This window comes from Pan paniscus, chromosome 5 (genome assembly GCF_029289425.2).
Source record: "Pan paniscus chromosome 5, NHGRI_mPanPan1-v2.0_pri, whole genome shotgun sequence".
Classification (NCBI taxonomy): domain Eukaryota; kingdom Metazoa; phylum Chordata; class Mammalia; order Primates; family Hominidae; genus Pan; species Pan paniscus.
In genome coordinates this window covers 66,257,943-66,275,250 of record NC_073254.2, presented here as the reverse complement: position 1 = coordinate 66,275,250, position 17,308 = coordinate 66,257,943, and the positions used below count along the sequence as shown (strand labels likewise).

The following is a 17,308-nucleotide window of genomic DNA, read 5'->3' as shown; positions in this document are numbered from 1 at the left end:
CACAGAGTTTTATAGTAGAGATCATCCCTGATTTCTATTGGTTATTAGCAGAAGAAGTCTAATGTTTACATGATATGATTTAGAGGTGAACTGAAAGTGTGTCCCAAGTTCATAGTCTTTTGCAGGGTATTTTAGGTATCCTCAGGCTCCTCTTTAAAGGAGACAAGTATATGTAAATTGCAGCACCCCTTTCTTCTCTTTCTTTCCTCCTGTTGTCACAAAGTGTTTTACCTTCTCCCAAAGATAATCCCACCTGATGTTCTCTGCATCTTAATGCTGTTATTCCTTTTCAGATATCTCAGTTCATACTTGTCTCCTTCCTTTCTCTTTCTTGTCTGCAGTCTTTCCCTCTCTATATGACATTTCCTATTAGCAAACACATTTTTGAATGCTCCATATGATTTTAAAAACTCCCTCGAATTAAAAAAAAACCCTCATCTATTTTTAGATAACGATTCTTCTCATTCTGTCTTGGTGATTTTTGGAGAACATACATTTTCTAGTTGTGAAGCTATTGATGGTGCTTGAACTCATAAATACGTTTTGTCTTTTCCCAAGGATCAGAGCTATATGTCTAATTGTCCACTTGAAATCTGCACTGGGATGATGTACAGTTACCTTAAACTAAAATAACTCAGAGAGAATCCTCTATTCCTGCTCTCTCCCTACCAAGCCTGCCATTGCCAGTGGCCAACTTACTCTTCTTCCAGCTTTCCCATTCCAGCACATGGCAGCATCTTCCACTCCCAATTGCTCAGGGTTGTTCTTGACACTTTATCCAATCCTGGCTATTCTGCTTCTTGAATGTTACTCAGATATGTGTTTTTTAATTTCCTCTCTCACCACCCTAATATATGCATCATGGCCTCTTGGGTGAACCACTAGAATGCCTCTTTTTTTATTATTATACTTTAAGTTTTAGGGTACATATGCACAATGTGCAGGTTAGTTACATATGTATACATGTGCCATGTTGGTGTGCTGCGCCCATTAACTCATCATTTAACATTAGGTATATCTCCTAATCCTATCCTAATCCTATCCCTCCCCCCTCCCGTCAGTGTGGCAATTCCTCAGGGATCTAGAACTAGAAATACCATCTGACCCAGCCATCCCGTTACTGGGTATATACCCAAAGGATTATAAATCATGCTGCTATAAAGACACATGCACACGTATGTTTATTGTGGCACTATTCACAATAGCAAAGACTTGGAACCAAGCCAAATGTCCAACAATGATAGACTGGATTAAGAAAATGTGGCACATATACACCATGGAATACTATGCAGCCATAGAATGCCTCTTAATGATTCTTCTCCTACTATGCTTACCCTCATCTACTCCATTCTCCCCCACTGCAGCCAGAGCACTCTGAAAAATATGAGTTGGCTGTGTAATTTCCCTCTTTAATTTCCCCTTAGTGGCTTACTTTCATTATCACGACAAAAATCTCATTGTGTTTACATAGTCTTCCTAATCTGCTCTCTTGCCCACCTTTCTAGCCCTGCCTCTTACCTCTCTCCTCCAGATTCAGCAATGTGGGCATTCCTGTTGCTTTTCAGTCTTTTTTTAAAAATATAATTTCAACTTTTCATTTAGATTCAGATGGTACACGTGCAGGCTGGTTATATGTAAGTATTACATAACGCTGAGGTTTGGGATATGAGTGAATCCTTTCACCCAGGTAGTGAGCATAGCACCCAATAGGTAGCTCTTCAGCCCTTGCCTTCATCCCTTCTTTCCATCTCTAGCAGTCTCTAGTGTCTGTTGTTTTCATTTCTATGTCCATGTGTACCCAACGCTTACCACCACTTATAAGTGAGAACATGTAGTATTTAGTTTTCTGTTCCTGTGTTAATTTGTTTAAGATAATGGCCTCCAGCAGCACCCATGTGGCTGCAAAGAACATGATTTTATTCTTTTTTATGGCTGTGTAGTGTTCCATGGCGTATGTGTACCACAGTTTCTTTATCCAATCCACCATTGATGGGCAGGTAGGTTGATTCCATGTCTTTGCTACTGAGAGCAGTGCTGTGATAAACCTACAAGTGCATATGTCTTTTGGTAGAATAATTTATTTTCCTTTGGATATATACCCAGTAAGGTGATTGCTGGTTTTAGTGGTAGTTCTATTTTTAGTTCTTTGAGAAATCACCAAACTGTTTTTCCACAGTGGCTGAACTAATTTGGATTCCCACCAACATTGTATAAGCATTCCTTTTTCTTCACAGCCTCGTCAGCATCTATTATTTTTTGACTTTTTAATAATAGCCATTCTGACTGGTGTGAGATGGTATCTCATTGTGATTTTGATTTGCATTTCTCGCCTTTCAGTCTTTTGGATGTATGGAGCTCTTTCCCGCTTCTGACTTTTCATCTGTCCTGCCTCCTTTCTCTGGAGCAACTCTACACCTAGTTAACTGCTGCTCACTCTTTAGGTCTCACCCTTGATCCCTTGCTGTTACTCTCATAGTATTATGTATTTTTCTTCTTACCAATTTGCAGAGTTTGTGCTTATGAAGTAAATTTTGCAATTGTGTATTAATGTCTTATTTCCTCCACAAAATTTTAGATTTCATGAGGCCAAGAACTGTGTTTCTTTGGTTCACACAATAGCGAAGTGACAGGTATAGAGCAAGTACTCCAAGCTACATGTTGGGCATATGAAAACAATAGCTGATAATTGAATGCCTTTTATGTGCCAGCCACTGTAATAATTTTTTATGTGGCATTTCGCTTAATTTCTGCTGTTACCCCCCCACACCATGAAGTAATTTTTCTCTACTTAGTCATGTATAAGTGAGTTGAGCCTGGAGGGACTTGGGACACAGCCGAGAAATTACTGGAACTATAGAACTACTGAGACCCTTCATATGTGTGGGCTGTTGGTGGTTGGGCATCAGTGGGATTCTGGCCATTTGGTACTTATGAGCAAATGAGGTCAGTAGTTTCTCAGAGATGGATGGGCACTCGAAAGTAGGAAGAAACAGACATAGTCTTTTTTACTTTGAAATGTTGCCTTGGCTTTGCCGTGATCATTTTGGTGGGTATCAGAAGCAAATACTAAAAGGACTTCACATTTACTTCTTTATTCTTCCAAAACTCATCCCATCAATTTCATTACCTGGTGGCTCACACTTGTAATCCCAGCACTTTGGGAGGCTGAGGCAGGCAGATCACCTGAGGTCAGGAGTTTGAGACCAGCCTGGCCAACATGGTGAAACCCCATCTCTACTAATAATACAAAACTTTAGCCAGGCGTGGTGGTGGGCACCTGTAATCCCAGGTACTAGGGAAGCTGAGGCAAGAGAATTGCTTGAACCCAGGTGGCGGAGATTACAGTGAGCCAGGATCGCACCATTGCATTCCAGCCTGGGTGACAAGAGTGAAACTCTGTCTCAAAAAAAAAATTTTCTCTATGTGAAGTAGGAGCCTTGTTTTATTTATGTTTGTTTCTTTGGCATATATCACAGTGTCTGACAAAGCACTTGGTAGTATTTGCTAAGTGAATGAATGGATGAATGAATACCTTTTCTTTATATATCATTTTTCTCCTGGGGTCTTCTAGTCATCTTGGATTAAAAAGAGGAATTAACTCTAAGGACAAGGATTTCAGTATGTTTACCATGCAAAGATATTTTAGAGTATTGGGACTTTTGATAGAGGTTGTAGAATCCAGATATTATTGTTAGAATAGTTAGAATTGTGAATAAACATTCTAGGAACCTTCATGATCTCTGGGACAATATTCGAATTCAAGTGGAAAATAACAAATTCTGGAAACCCCAAGCAAGAACTCCTTGCTTTGAATACATGTAATTTACTGGAATTTACAAGAAGACTTTTAAGGGAGTTAATTTTTTGGGACTTTCCAAAAAATGTGGAAAATATAAAAATATTGAGAACAATGACAACTTCTACAGAAGTTATTTTGTACTTTATAAAATATAAGCACTTTATTAATTTAGGAGCACAACATATAGATTGGTTTGCTCAGAAAATATAAATTTTGGTACAACATATTAAAATAGAAAGTAGAGATTATTTACTAAATATTTGTTACTCAGATACTACATTTTAAACTCTCTCTTAAACATCAGTTATAATTGATATAATATATGTATATTTAACAAACAAATAGGATACAAGCATCTTATTTTTAAGATTTTAATAAATCTTTTGGGTTTCTTTTCCTGCAGAAGAAACAATTGAGAACTTAAGAAAAAAAGTCAATAATACCAAGGAAAATTAAAGAATCTCATAGTTTTTTGGATATATTGCCCTGTCTAGTGTCAAGCAGAGACAAAAAGAGAAGATTTATTTTCAAAAAATACCTGATGGGGAGAAATAAACTTATTTGATACAGTATTGGATATCTGGACCTTTGCCTAAACAGCACGCACCATTCAGGAGTGAATCACTTATTTCATAGATATTCATATTTTTCTATTCAGGGTAAAAGTACAAAATTATTTACTAAAAGCTGATCATGTTATTATTCTTAAGGAAACAAATCAAAACAAAAACCCACATAGGAAAATAAGTTTGGTGCTTAGTTTAACACCAACTGTAACATGTAAAAATTTAATAATTGGATCACCTGAGAGTTGCCAGTTTATGCCTTTTCACATATTAAGCATTATTCACTACAGGATTGGAGAGGGATTTTATCCCCAAACCTCATGTTAGTTAGAATTCATTAACAATGTATAGAGGTAATAGAATTATGTGGATAAAGCCAAACTGTAGTTTAACATCAGACCTAAAATTTATCAAAATGCATATTGTTCCTTTTTAGGTCTTCTAGGGATTGCAAGGTCTAGGTTTTTTGTTTGTTTGATTATTGTTGTTGTTGTTTTTGCCTTGAGCCATCTGAGCAAGGTGACAACTATAGACCTTGGTTTAAATGGCAATACCATGTCGTCCACTCTGATTTCTTTGAAGTCTGATGAAGAGAACAGTAGCATAGCACCATCTCTAGATTTAAAACAATAATAATAAAGCCTGGGATGAGAGAAGGCACAGATTCTTTTCTATTTTTATAAAAACAGCAGCACCTTCTGGTATTTTCCTTTCAGAATTTGGGATGCAGAGGACTGATCTGATACGGTTGGTAATTTTACTTAAAAACCTTCCTATTAAATAGATTCAAAATATTTCTGAAGAACAGATGGTATAGACTAGAGGAAGAAATAAACATTGTATGTTAAACATTTTATTGATCAATTAAAATATCATAATTTAAAATGTTTATTCTACTATGGGAATTATGCATGTCTGTGTGTGATTGAAAAAGACACAGAAAGAATGTGGGGAGTGGGATGGGGATTTATTGTCCAAAGTTTAAATGGGACTCTTCTCATGAGGTGAGAGTGAGAAGAGCTATTTTTCTCTCCTCCACTTCCATCCTGTCTCTCTCTCTCTCTCACACACACACACACACGCACACACACACACAGACACACACAATCAGGCCAGCAGATGGTTTTTCTTCAAGGTGTCAGGAAACTGGCTTTTAGTCTTGAATAGTGTGCCTCTGGGCACTTTGAAACTGCCTCTTCTGCCTATTTTTAAGACCAGTTTGAAAAAAAATGATGGGCAGAGTAGAATAAAGAAACCACCTGTGTGGATTTGATGAAAAAGGCAGACTATAAAGCTAGCACTTCTTTGAAAAGAGTTTAGTTATAGAAAGACAGCATCCTTATCTTCTAGCACATCTCTGGTCAGCTTTTTCTACAAGAGAATGAACTCTAGAGAACTGAATACCATCATCTCAGTAAATTAGTCTACTTGACACTAATTTTCAATCATGTTCATCTTTCATCTCTGTGAACTATTTATGTATAAGAGTTTCCATTCTATTTTAGGAATACTTTTCTTGGATGTATCATTCATCTTTATAAATTATGGTAGACTATTTAGATAAATTGTTAGATGCCTCCAAAGTTAAACGAGACCACAAAAGAAGGAAAATATCACCAATCATTGTGTAAAATGTATATTTAAAGTAGTCACTTTGGAGCTAAAAATATTTTCTTTCTACAAAGGAAGATTAGATCATTTAATAGTGATTCAAATAGCTTTAAAATTTACTTTTCCTTTGGTTCACATATTTAATAGAAAACATAGGGGCCAAGGCTGAATGTAGAAAAAAGACCCATTAATTAAGGAAGGTACAGAAAAATAACAAGCCCACAAATAGTCCTTGTATGTCCTGCTCTGCCTGGCATGCCATTGCTCTCCCTCAGAAGTCTGAGCTGTGTCCAAAGTCAGTACAGGCTGCTTTCCTGACAATAGCAGGGTTGTAGTGGAAACTGTCTTACCACCTAAGTTATGGGGCCTGATACAGTGCATACCATACAAGCAGTGGGTCTGCCTGCCCTAAATTATGCCTGTTCATGTGACCCCATCATTATTCCCAGGATCTGTGCCCTTTGCCCTTGATCTCATTTCTACAGGATTTAGACAAGTGTCAGACCCTTGGAATGCTACACAATAGTGACCTTGATTCCCTACTTCGCTGGGAAAAAAAGTGAGTTTAAATCTAGCGTTGAACTTATATGGAATGCTTTGTAACTGTGGTAGTCAAATTGTTCTTGATACAAAAGAAGCCCCAGCCCTCTTTCAGAGACATCTGTCTTTCAGTCTGGCTCAGGTTTTCTGGTCTTGAGGCTAGTTAATGCATTTCTAATAAAACACTGAGTCTTTTTTGTTGTTGTTGTTGTTGTTGTTGCATTTGGTGCAGGGAAAAATTCAGGGGTTTCTCCTTATTGTTAACTTTCCAGATATTATTTTTAAAGCTTTAGTGTTCTAATTGTAAAAATAGAACACTTTCAGGAAAAAAAGACCAAAAAGCCAAAACACTGCTTGGCAAAACACACTAGGATAAAGATGGTGGTGTTTAGTGCTTGATGGATGAACAAGTGGTTAAAGGGTGTAATTCGGAACCAAGAGGCACCACCCCATGGCTAGTCCTGAGCCCCTTTGGGGGGAAAAGCAGTCTTTAATTACATCTGGAACTCATTAATTCTTTTTGGAGCCTCTTTCCAGATCAGCTCCCCCATCAGCCACCCATTGAGCAACAGAAATTCCAGATGGTTCCCTCCATATGCCAGTGCTCATTCTCTCAAGTAGGATAGATTGGTCACTGACAGAATAGGGTGGAATATCTGTAGCCAAGGCAGGACACAGTGGAAAGCACTGGAACACACTTAAATTAGAGGTGGTCCATCACTTATATTATTAAGTAAGTTGTATAAATAACTATTTCTGAGTGATTGCTCTGAAATATCTTGAGTAATTTTATGGAAAGGATGTTAATTCTAGAGAATGTGGCACATAGATGCCAGCTTTCCACTCCTCGAAAGAGAGAAATCCTCTGCAAGTGTCATTGTAGCTGAGGATTTGTCAGTTTAGACCTGCAGATGATCTGCTCTGGAGGGTACATTAGGGTGAATTCTTTTGCTCATGTAACTAGCTGAAATATTTATTATTGTGATACAAGGAGAATGCCTTTATAAAAATCTCTATATGGCATGTGCTTATTTTATTTTAGCAGAATTTTCTTGTAATAGACACATTGATAGACTCCAGTTTGAAGCAGCTGGGAATAAAAACAGGGTCAACCTCCATGTAATTAAAAAGTATGTCATCATTTCAAGTATATCACATTATTTATTTGTATATATACCTGTTTTCATCTGATGGTGGGAAACATGACTTACTCATGTTTAAATTCCTACCACCTCAAAATTTGTCACATTATGGGAAAGGAAAGAAAGAAAGAAGAAAAAACGGAGAGATGAATCCAGGGAATTTCAAAGTGAAGAGTGTGGCACCAAAAGAAATAAGACTAATGTTTCTATTATTGTCTTCATTCTATACTTTTCCTTTGATAACTATTGGAATTTATGTGTGTGCACACACGTGTGCTTGTGTGTGTGTGTGTGTGGTGTTATTTTTGACCATCTATTATGGGTTAAATATTATTCTTCCAGGTCCTGAGAAAATAAAAGTGAGAACATCAGCTGTGTTCCTGTTCTCAAGTGGTTATAATAGTCTGTCTGTGATGCATGGGAAATTTGTTGGTACATTTGGAGTTGGTAGGGCAATTGAAAGGGAAAATTTCTTCTGAAAGGGGTATAATTAAAACTTCATGTACTTGTCATATTTTAGCTGAGAAATACATCTAAAAGCACCTACTATCATAGTTTTATGTGTATGTGTGAGTACTCTGTGGATGAGAGAAAGCATTAGTTCAACCAATTTTATTGTTTTGTACAATCAGGTTTAATAGCTGAATATTGGTTGAGTGTGCTATAGGTTGGAACAGATATAAACCAATTTGTATAAAACTCTTGCTTTGAGACAGGGAGAATGAAACCAATTTGGAAAACATATTTTAGGATATCATCCAGGAAAACTTCCCCAATGTAGCTATGCAAGCCAACATTCAAATTCAGGAAATGCAGAGAACCCCAGTAAGGTACTCCACGAGAAGATCATTCCGTAGACACGTAATCATCAAATTCTCCAAGGTCAAAATGAAGGCAAAAATGTTAAAGGCAGCCAGAGAAAGGCTAGGTGACCTACAAAAGGAAGCCCATCAGACAAACAGCAGACCTCTTAATGGAAACACTGTAAGCCAAAAGAGATTGGGGGTAGATATTCAACATTCTTAAAGAAAAGACATTCCAACACAGAATTTCTTTTTCTTTCATTCTTATTTTTTTTTGAGATGGAGTCTTCCTCTGTCACCCAGGCTGGAGTACAGTGGTGTGATCTCGGTTCACTGCAACTCTGTCTCCTGGGTTCAAGCAATTCTTGTGCCTCAGCCTCCCAAGTAGCTGGGATTACAGGTATGCATCACCATGCCTGGCCAATTTTTGTATTTTTAGTAGAGACGAGGTTTTGCCATGTTGGCCAGGCTGGTCTTGAACTTCTAGCCTCAAGTGATCCACTTGCCTTGGCCTCCCAAAGTGCTGGAATTACAGGCACGAGCCACTGCACCTGGCCCCCAACCTAGAATTTCTTATCTGGACAAACTAAGCTTCATAACTGAAAGTGAAATAAGATCCTTTTCAGATAAGCAAATGCTGAGGGAATTTGGCACCACCAGATCTGCCTTACAAGAACTGAAGGAAGCCCTAAATATGAAAACAAAAAGCTGTTACCAGTCACTACAAAAACACACTGAAATACACAGACCAGTGACACTATGGAGCAACCACATAAACAAGTCTGCAAAATAACTAGCTAGCATCATGATGACAGGATCAAATACACACAGTATCAATACTAGCATTAAATATAAATGGGCTAAATGCCCCAATTAAAAGACATAGAGTCTTTTAAAGCTGGGTAAAGAACCAAGACCCATCAGTGTGCTGTCTTCAAGAGTCCTATCTCACATGCGAAGACACACATAGGTTCAAAATAAAGGAATGAAGAAAAATTTACCAAGCAAATGGAAAACAGAAAAAAAGCAGGGGTTGCAATCCTAGTTTCTGACAAAATGGACTTTAAACCAACAAAAATCAAGTAAGACAGAGAAGGGCATTACATAATGATAAAGGGTTCAATTCAACAAGAAGAGCTAACTATCCTAAATATATATGCACCCAATACTGTAGCACCCAGATTCATAAAGCAAGTTCTTAGAGACCTTCTAAGAGACTTAGACTCTCACACAATAATAGTGTGAGACTTTAACACCCCACTGACAATATTAGACAGATAATTTAGACAGAAAATTAACAAAAATATTCAGGACCAGAACTCAACTCTGGATAAAGTGGGCCTGATAGATATCTATAGACCTCTCCACCCAAAAACAAAGGAATATACATTGTTCTCATCACCACTCAGCACTTACTTTAAAATTGATCATATAATTGGAAGTAAATCACTCTCAGCAAATGCAGAAGAACTGAAATAATAACAGTCTCTCATACCACAGCACAATCAAATTAGAACTTAAGATTAAGAAATCTATTCAAGGCCAGGCACAGTGGCTCACAGCTGTCATCCCAGCACTTTGGGAGGCTGAGGTGGGTGGATTGCCTGAGGTCAGGAGTTCAAGACCATCCTGGGCAACATGGTGAAACCCTGTCTTTACTAAAAATACAAATATTAGCCAGGTATGGTGGAAGACACCTGTAATCCCAGCTACTCAGGAGCCTGAGGCAAGGGAATCTATTTGAATCCAGGAGGCTGCACTGAGCTGATATCACACCCCTGCACTCCAGCCTGGGTGACAGAGTGATGAGACTCTGTCTCCAAAAAAAAAAAAAAAAAGAAAAGAAATCTATTCAAAACCACACAACACCATGGAAATGAACAACCTTCTCCTCCTGAATGACTCTTGAGTAAATAATGAAATTAAGGCAGAAATCAAAGAGTTACTTGAAACTCATGAGAACAAAGATACACCATACCAGAATATCTGGGAAACAGCTAAAGCAGCATTAAGACAGAAATTTATAGCACTAAATGCCCACATCTAAAAGCTAGAAAGATCTCAAGTTAACAATCTAACATTACAACTAAAAGAACTAGAGAACCTAGAGCAAACAAACCTCAAAGCTAGCAGAAGACAAGAAATAACCAAGATCTGACCTGAACTGAAGGACATAGAGACATGAAAAGCCTTCAAAAAATCAACAAATCTAGGATTTTTTTGAAAAAAAAAAAACTAATTAAATAGACTGCTAGCTAGATTAATAAAGAAGAAAAGAGAGAAGATTGAAATAAACACAATCAGAAACAACAAGGGGGATATTACCACTGACCCCAGAGAAACACAAACAACCCTCAGGGAATATTATAAACACCTCTTGCACATAAAGTAGAAAATTTAGGAGAAATGGATAAATTCCTGGACACATGCACCCTCCCAAGACTGAACCAGGAAGAAATTGAATCCCTGAATAGATTAATAATGAGTTCTGAAAATGGGGCAGTAATAAGTAACCTACCAACCAAAGAAAGCCCAGGACCAGGTGAATTCACAGCTGAATTCTACCAGAGTTACAAGGAAGAGCTGGTACTATTCCTACTGAAACTATTCCAAGAATTAAAAAGGAAGGACTCCTCCCTATCTCATTTTATGAGGTCAGCATCATCCTGATACTAAAACCTGACAATAAGAAAAATTCGGGCCAATATTATTGATGAACACCAATGCAAAAATTCTCAACAAAATACTGGCAAACTGAATACAGCAGCACATCAAAAAGTTTATCCAGCATGATCAAGTAGGCTTCGTCCCTGGAATGCAAGGTTGGTTTATATATGCAAATCAGTAAATGTGATTCACTACACAAACAGAACTAAAGACCAAAACCACATGATTATCTCAATAGATGCAGAAAAGCCCTTTAATAAATTCAACATACATTCAAATTAAAAACTCTCAATAAATTAAGTATTGAAGAAATTTACCTCAAAATAATAAAAGCCATATATGACAAACTCATAGCCAATATTCTATTGAATGGGCAAAAGCCAGAAGCACTCCCCTAGAAAACTGTCACAAGACAAGGATGCCCTTTGTCACCACTCCCATTCAACATAGTATTGGAAGTTCTGGCCAGGGCAATTAGGCAAGAGATGTAAATAAAGCATATTTAAATAGGAGGAGAGGAAGTCAAACTATCTTTGTTTGCAGATGACATGATCCTATAGCTTGAAAACCCTATTGTTTCAGCCCAAAAGCTTCTTAAGCTGATAAGCAACTTCAGCAAAATCTCAGGATACAAAATCAATGTGCAAAAATCTCTAGCATTTCCATACACTAACAATAGACAAGCCAAGAGCCAACTCGCAAATGAACTCCCATTCACAATTGCCACAAGAAGAATAAAATACCTGTGAATACAGCTAACAAGGGAAGTGAACAGTTCTCCTTAAGAAGAACTACAAACCACTGCTCAAAGAAATCAGAGATGACACAAACAAATGGAAAAATATTCCATGCTCATGGATAGGAAGAATCAGTATCATGAAAATGGCCATACTATCTAAAGCAATTTGTAGATTCATTGCTATTCCCCTTAAACTACCATTAAGATTCTTCACAGAATTAGTAAAAACTATTTCAAAATTTATATAAAACCAAACAAGAGCCCGAATAGCCAAGGCAATCCTAAGCAAAAAGAGAAAAGCTAGAGGCATCATGTGACCCAACTTTATACTGCAGGGCTACAGTAACCAAACAGCATGGTACTGGTACAAGAACAGACACATAGACCAATGGAACAGAAAGAGAAGGCATAAATAAGACTGCACACCTACAACCATCTCATCTTTGACAAACCTCAAAAAACAAGCAGTAGGGAAAGAATTTTCTGTTTAATAAATGATGCTGGGAGAATTGGCTAGCCATATGCAAAAAAACTGAAACTAGGCCCCTTCCTTAAGCCATATACAAAAATCAACTCAAGATGGAATAAAGACTTAAACGTAAAGCTCACAACCATAAAAACCCTGGAAGAAAACTTAGGCAATACCATTCAGGACAAAGGCACAGGTGAAGATTTCATGATGAAGATGCCAAAAGCCATTGCAACAAAAGCAAAAATTGACAAATGGGATATAATTAAACTAAAGAGCTTCTGCACAGCAAAATAAACTATCATCAGGGTAATCAAGCTACAGAATGAGAGAAAAATTTTGCAATCTATGCATCTGACAAACGTCTAATATCCAGCATCTATAAGGATCTTAAATTTACAAGAAAAAACAACCCCATTAAAAAGTGGGCAAAGAACATGAACAGATACCTCTCAAAAGAAGACATACATGCAGCCAACAGACATATGAAAAAAAGCTTAACATCACTGATCATTAGAGAAATGCAAATCAAAACCATAATGAGATATCATCTCATACCAGTCAGAATGGCTATTATTAAAAAGTCAAAAAAGGTGTGGTGGTGGACACCTGTAGTCCCAGCTACTCGGGAGGCTGAGGCAGGAGAATGGTGTGAACCCGGGAGGCAGAGCTTGCAGTGAGCCGAGATCACGCCGCTGCACTCCAGCCTGCACGACAGAGTGAGACTCCATCTCAAAAAAAAAAAAAAAAAAAAGTCAAAAAGCAACAGATGCTGGTAAGGTTGTGGAGCAAAAGGAATGCTTTTACACTATTGGTAGGAGTGTAAATTAGTTCAATCATTGTGGAAGACAGTGTGGTGATTCCTCAAAGACCTAGAGGCAGAAATACCATTCGACCCAGCAATCCCATTACTGGGTATACAACCAAAGGAATAGAAACCATTCTGTTTTAAAGACACATGCATGCATATGTTCATTGCAGCACTATTCACAATAGCAAAGACATGGAATCAACTTAAATGTCCATCAATGATAGACTGGATACAGAAAATGTGGTACATAGATACAATGGAATACTATGCAGCCATAAAAAGGAATGAGATAATGTCCTTTGCAGGGATATGGATGGAGCTGGAGGCCATTATCCTTAGCAACCTAACATGGGAACAGAAAACGAAATACCACGTGTTCTTGCTTGTAAGTGGGAGCTAAGTGATGAGAACACATGGACACAAGGCAGGGAACAACACACACTGGGGCCTGTCAGAGGGCAGGGGGTGGAAGGAGGAAGAGGATCAGGAAGAATAGCTAATTGATGCTGGGTTTAATACCTTAGTGATGGGATGATCTGTGCAGCAGGCCACCGTGGCACAAGTTTACCTGTGTTAACAAACCTGCATATCCTGCTCATGTATCCCTGAATTTAAAATAAAAGATGAAAATAAAATAAATAAGTAAATAAATTGGAGGCAAAACCCTCTTGTTTTTACAAATTTTGCTTCAAATAATTCTTAAAGTCATGAACCCATAAAATGTGTGCTAAACCTAGAACATTCTCTAGGTACTTCACTCTTTTATTTGAATATTTTGAAAAGTGCTAGAGATGAGATTAAGATATATATTTATTTTTGTCTGTTTAGCTTGATCATTCATTTTGTACCAGTCATCAATGAGCTCTTGAATTTAAGGTATGTAGGGGATTAAACTCAACAGATCTGGACGACATTTATTTAGTGTCTTTATCTTCAGTATTGCAAAAACACTAGGGATTTAAAAAGAAAAAGAATGATCTCTTCACTTAAGGAAGTCAGAGTGGGAGAGGAAGTCATAATCACACTGAGGACCAGCCCAGTGACAGTTACTTCCTCACGTACAATGGTGTATGTATATAATTTGAATAATGTGTCTCAGTACTCTGATAGATGTATGTACAGGGTGTCACTGAAGTGTAAAAGAGAGAGGTTGTTTCCCCAGGGAGAGTGGTGGAGCCAGTGAGGAGAGAGAATAGCTTGCTAGCAGAACTAATGCTTGCTTTGCATCCTGATGGGATAGGACCATACTTTGAGAACCACTGCTCTACATCTGACTGAGAGAAAAGGGAAGGGAAAAGGCATACAGAATTTATGGACCAGGCCTAGAGATGTCATACTTTAATTTTTCCCACATTTTATTGGCTACAACTCAGTCACATGGCTTCATCAACCTGCAAAGGAGGTGGAAACTGTAGTCTAACTGTGAACTTAGGAAAACAAGAGAAATGGTTGGTTTACAACCCTATAGTCTTGGCCACAGGAGGGCATGGCCATTCTTATAATGCAGGAAGCAGGGAGGGGCTAGGAAAGACAACTCATGACAAGTTAATTTGCTTGGGCATGTCCTTAAGAAGAGCAAGTGCATTGTTTCCTAGAATGAGAGATGAGATTATACTAACAAAAGAATTCCTTATAAATCTTTACATGTGTTGGTGATTATGGTACTAGAAATTTAAGCAAAAATCTTTATTTGATGTCATTTATAGTGTTGAATTACTGCTAAATTTCAGAAAGTAACACTTAATGCTTTGGCATACATGAAATACTTATTGTTTTAAATGAAAATGTTGTGTTTATATATTACTCTATAGTAGTAAATCTCAGGCAACAGCTATGATTATTTCTTCTGAAGTTATATGAAGACTGCTTTTATGAAAGGGGAAATAAAGTATAATGATTTTAAATTGTCCAGTAAGCACTATAAGCATGGGAAGCTGAGGCACAACAGTAAAAATAATAACATCAAGCGTTTATTAAGCATGCACCATGTACTTTACCTTACACAATGGGACTTAGGGAATTAGAGATAGCTTACTAACATTGTATAACCACTTTCAATCTATTAACTCAATTAAATGAGTTAACCCTCACAAAAAGTCCTGTGAACGAAACAGTTGTTTTTAGTATTATTCCCATTCCACAGATAAGATAACCGAGGCACAGAGAGATAAAGTTATTTGCCTAGACAGCTAGTAAGTAGCAGAATTGGTATTCACATCCAAATAGTCTTCCTTCAGAGGCCAATGTCATGTCTACTGTTCTGTACATCCCTGAAACTAGAGCCAAAAGTGAAGAGACAGGACAAAGTGTAGGGAGCTCATTCGATCTGTGTGTTTCCACTGCACTAGACTTGGGGCAGCTGTTTGGTGCATGAGCAGTGCATTTTGTCCATGAACGTGGTGTGTTAAGCAATTGCAGCATTTATCAATCAGAACTTATTTTCCTGTTCAGTAAGTCCTAGCTTTTGGCAGACTATTTGTTCTTCCAGTTGCTATACCTGTCCTGGTTTAGATAACACTGTACACAGCTCCCAAACTGCTGGGAGAACCTCAGAATAAACACGTAATTCTTGTTTTTGTGACATATCTGAGCAATTTCTTTTTCTTCCACAGACAGAACTGTCCTTGTGGATACAGATCTTCCATTCTTCAAAGGGCTGTATGTGATGGGGACCTTAGACTTCCCTGTGGACAGAAGCAATGTTCTGAGTGTGGCATGCATGGTCATTGCAGGCGGGGAGCTGAAAGTTGGTGAGTAAAGGCACAAGGATTGCCAGCATGTTGGGAATTATATTCTGTGAGAAGGGGCTCTGGGAAACAGATGGTATCATCAAGCAGGTTGCTTAACAGAGTTTAGGGAGGGTTAAGGTAGTAGTGAGTGCACCAATAAAGTTGCTCTTCAGCAAGCTTTACATGTGGTCAGAGGTGGCTTGTATTGGTCATTCTTTCATGCCCGTATACTACCAGGCTGTTTCTGGTCCGCCTCCTGCTGCTCATTCCAGGGCGATTTTTTTTTACCTCCTCCAGGCTACAGATCAATTCTTCCTTTAGGTTTTCTTTGTGTCAGAATATGCCTTTAACTCGCTCTTTCAGAAGATATCATAGGATGGATTTGATATCATCTGATCAACTAACTCACAATAAAATTTCAATTGTTGTCTTAACATAATTTCCTGGGAAAATAGACTTGAAAGCAAAGCTATGTGCTAGCACTTTACTGGGACAAATAATCCCAAAGACGTGTGAGTGAAAGGAAAAGAAAAGTGAGGAGGAAAGGGAGGGAAAGCAAATACAAGGTAGCCACAGCTTCTCAAAGAAGCATGCTTGGTTTGCTTGGTTATGTGGGATATCTTGAGAGAAGCCTTATTAGAACTACCATATCTTGGGACAATATGGGGGAGGTAGTGAGGAGAAGGCAAGCATCTCACCTGGCCCATTCCATGCCATTAACTCCTCTGACTTTGTTATTTTTGTGGCTCCCTGGGTAGCTAGTGGAAGGACCAGAGAATCAGTAGGTGCTAGGAGATGAGATTCCTCTTGCTGAGAAGTGGATCATGTTGTTGAGGCCACAGGACAGGCAGAGTGGAATGGATCAAGGGTAGTGTATTAACCAGATTTGGCTTGCTTAAATAAAAAAACCTGAAATGTTATGGGTAGACTGTATACTTAGAACTGTTGTAAGCAATAGGTATAAATGCTGAAAAGACATGTACCCTGTCTCCAAAGGAACTACTTTAGAACTTTAGTAAGGCATTTTACTTTGCCCCAGGAAGAAGATTGAAAGAGAATGCCCAGAAAAAAATCATATCTTATTCCAAAGAAATATATCTCTGGTGGTAAGGAAATATTTAGATATCCTTGTTAGGTAGCATGAAAATTTTAGAATCTCAGTTGGAAGAAAATTCTAGGTCTAATTACCTGAACAAAGGTTAAGTTGCTGTAAAAAGATTTCTGAAAAAATATGGTCAATCCTTTTCTTGAATACTTCCAGTGACAAAAAAATCAAAACCTTTCAAGGCAACCTGTTCCCATTGTTTAAAATCCTATTAGAATTCTTTTTGTTCTATTAAGCTAAAATCTATCTTCCTCCAATTTCTATAGGTTCAGGCTCTTCCCCTTGAGCCATTCAGGACAAGTATCTTACTCCTTTTAATTCTATAGC

General features: G+C 37.8%; 1 protein-coding gene across 1 annotated transcript in view; it reads left to right on the top strand.

Annotated features, from left to right (window-relative positions):
• Window positions 1-17,308, top strand: part of PKHD1 (PKHD1 ciliary IPT domain containing fibrocystin/polyductin) — a 467,099-nt gene that overhangs the window by 275,135 nt on the left and 174,656 nt on the right. Inside the window, exon 52 of the mRNA XM_008958657.5 lies at window positions 15,760-15,897. Within this exon, the coding sequence (XP_008956905.4) occupies window positions 15,760-15,897 (138 nt within the window). The remainder of the gene's footprint in view (window positions 1-15,759; window positions 15,898-17,308) is intronic.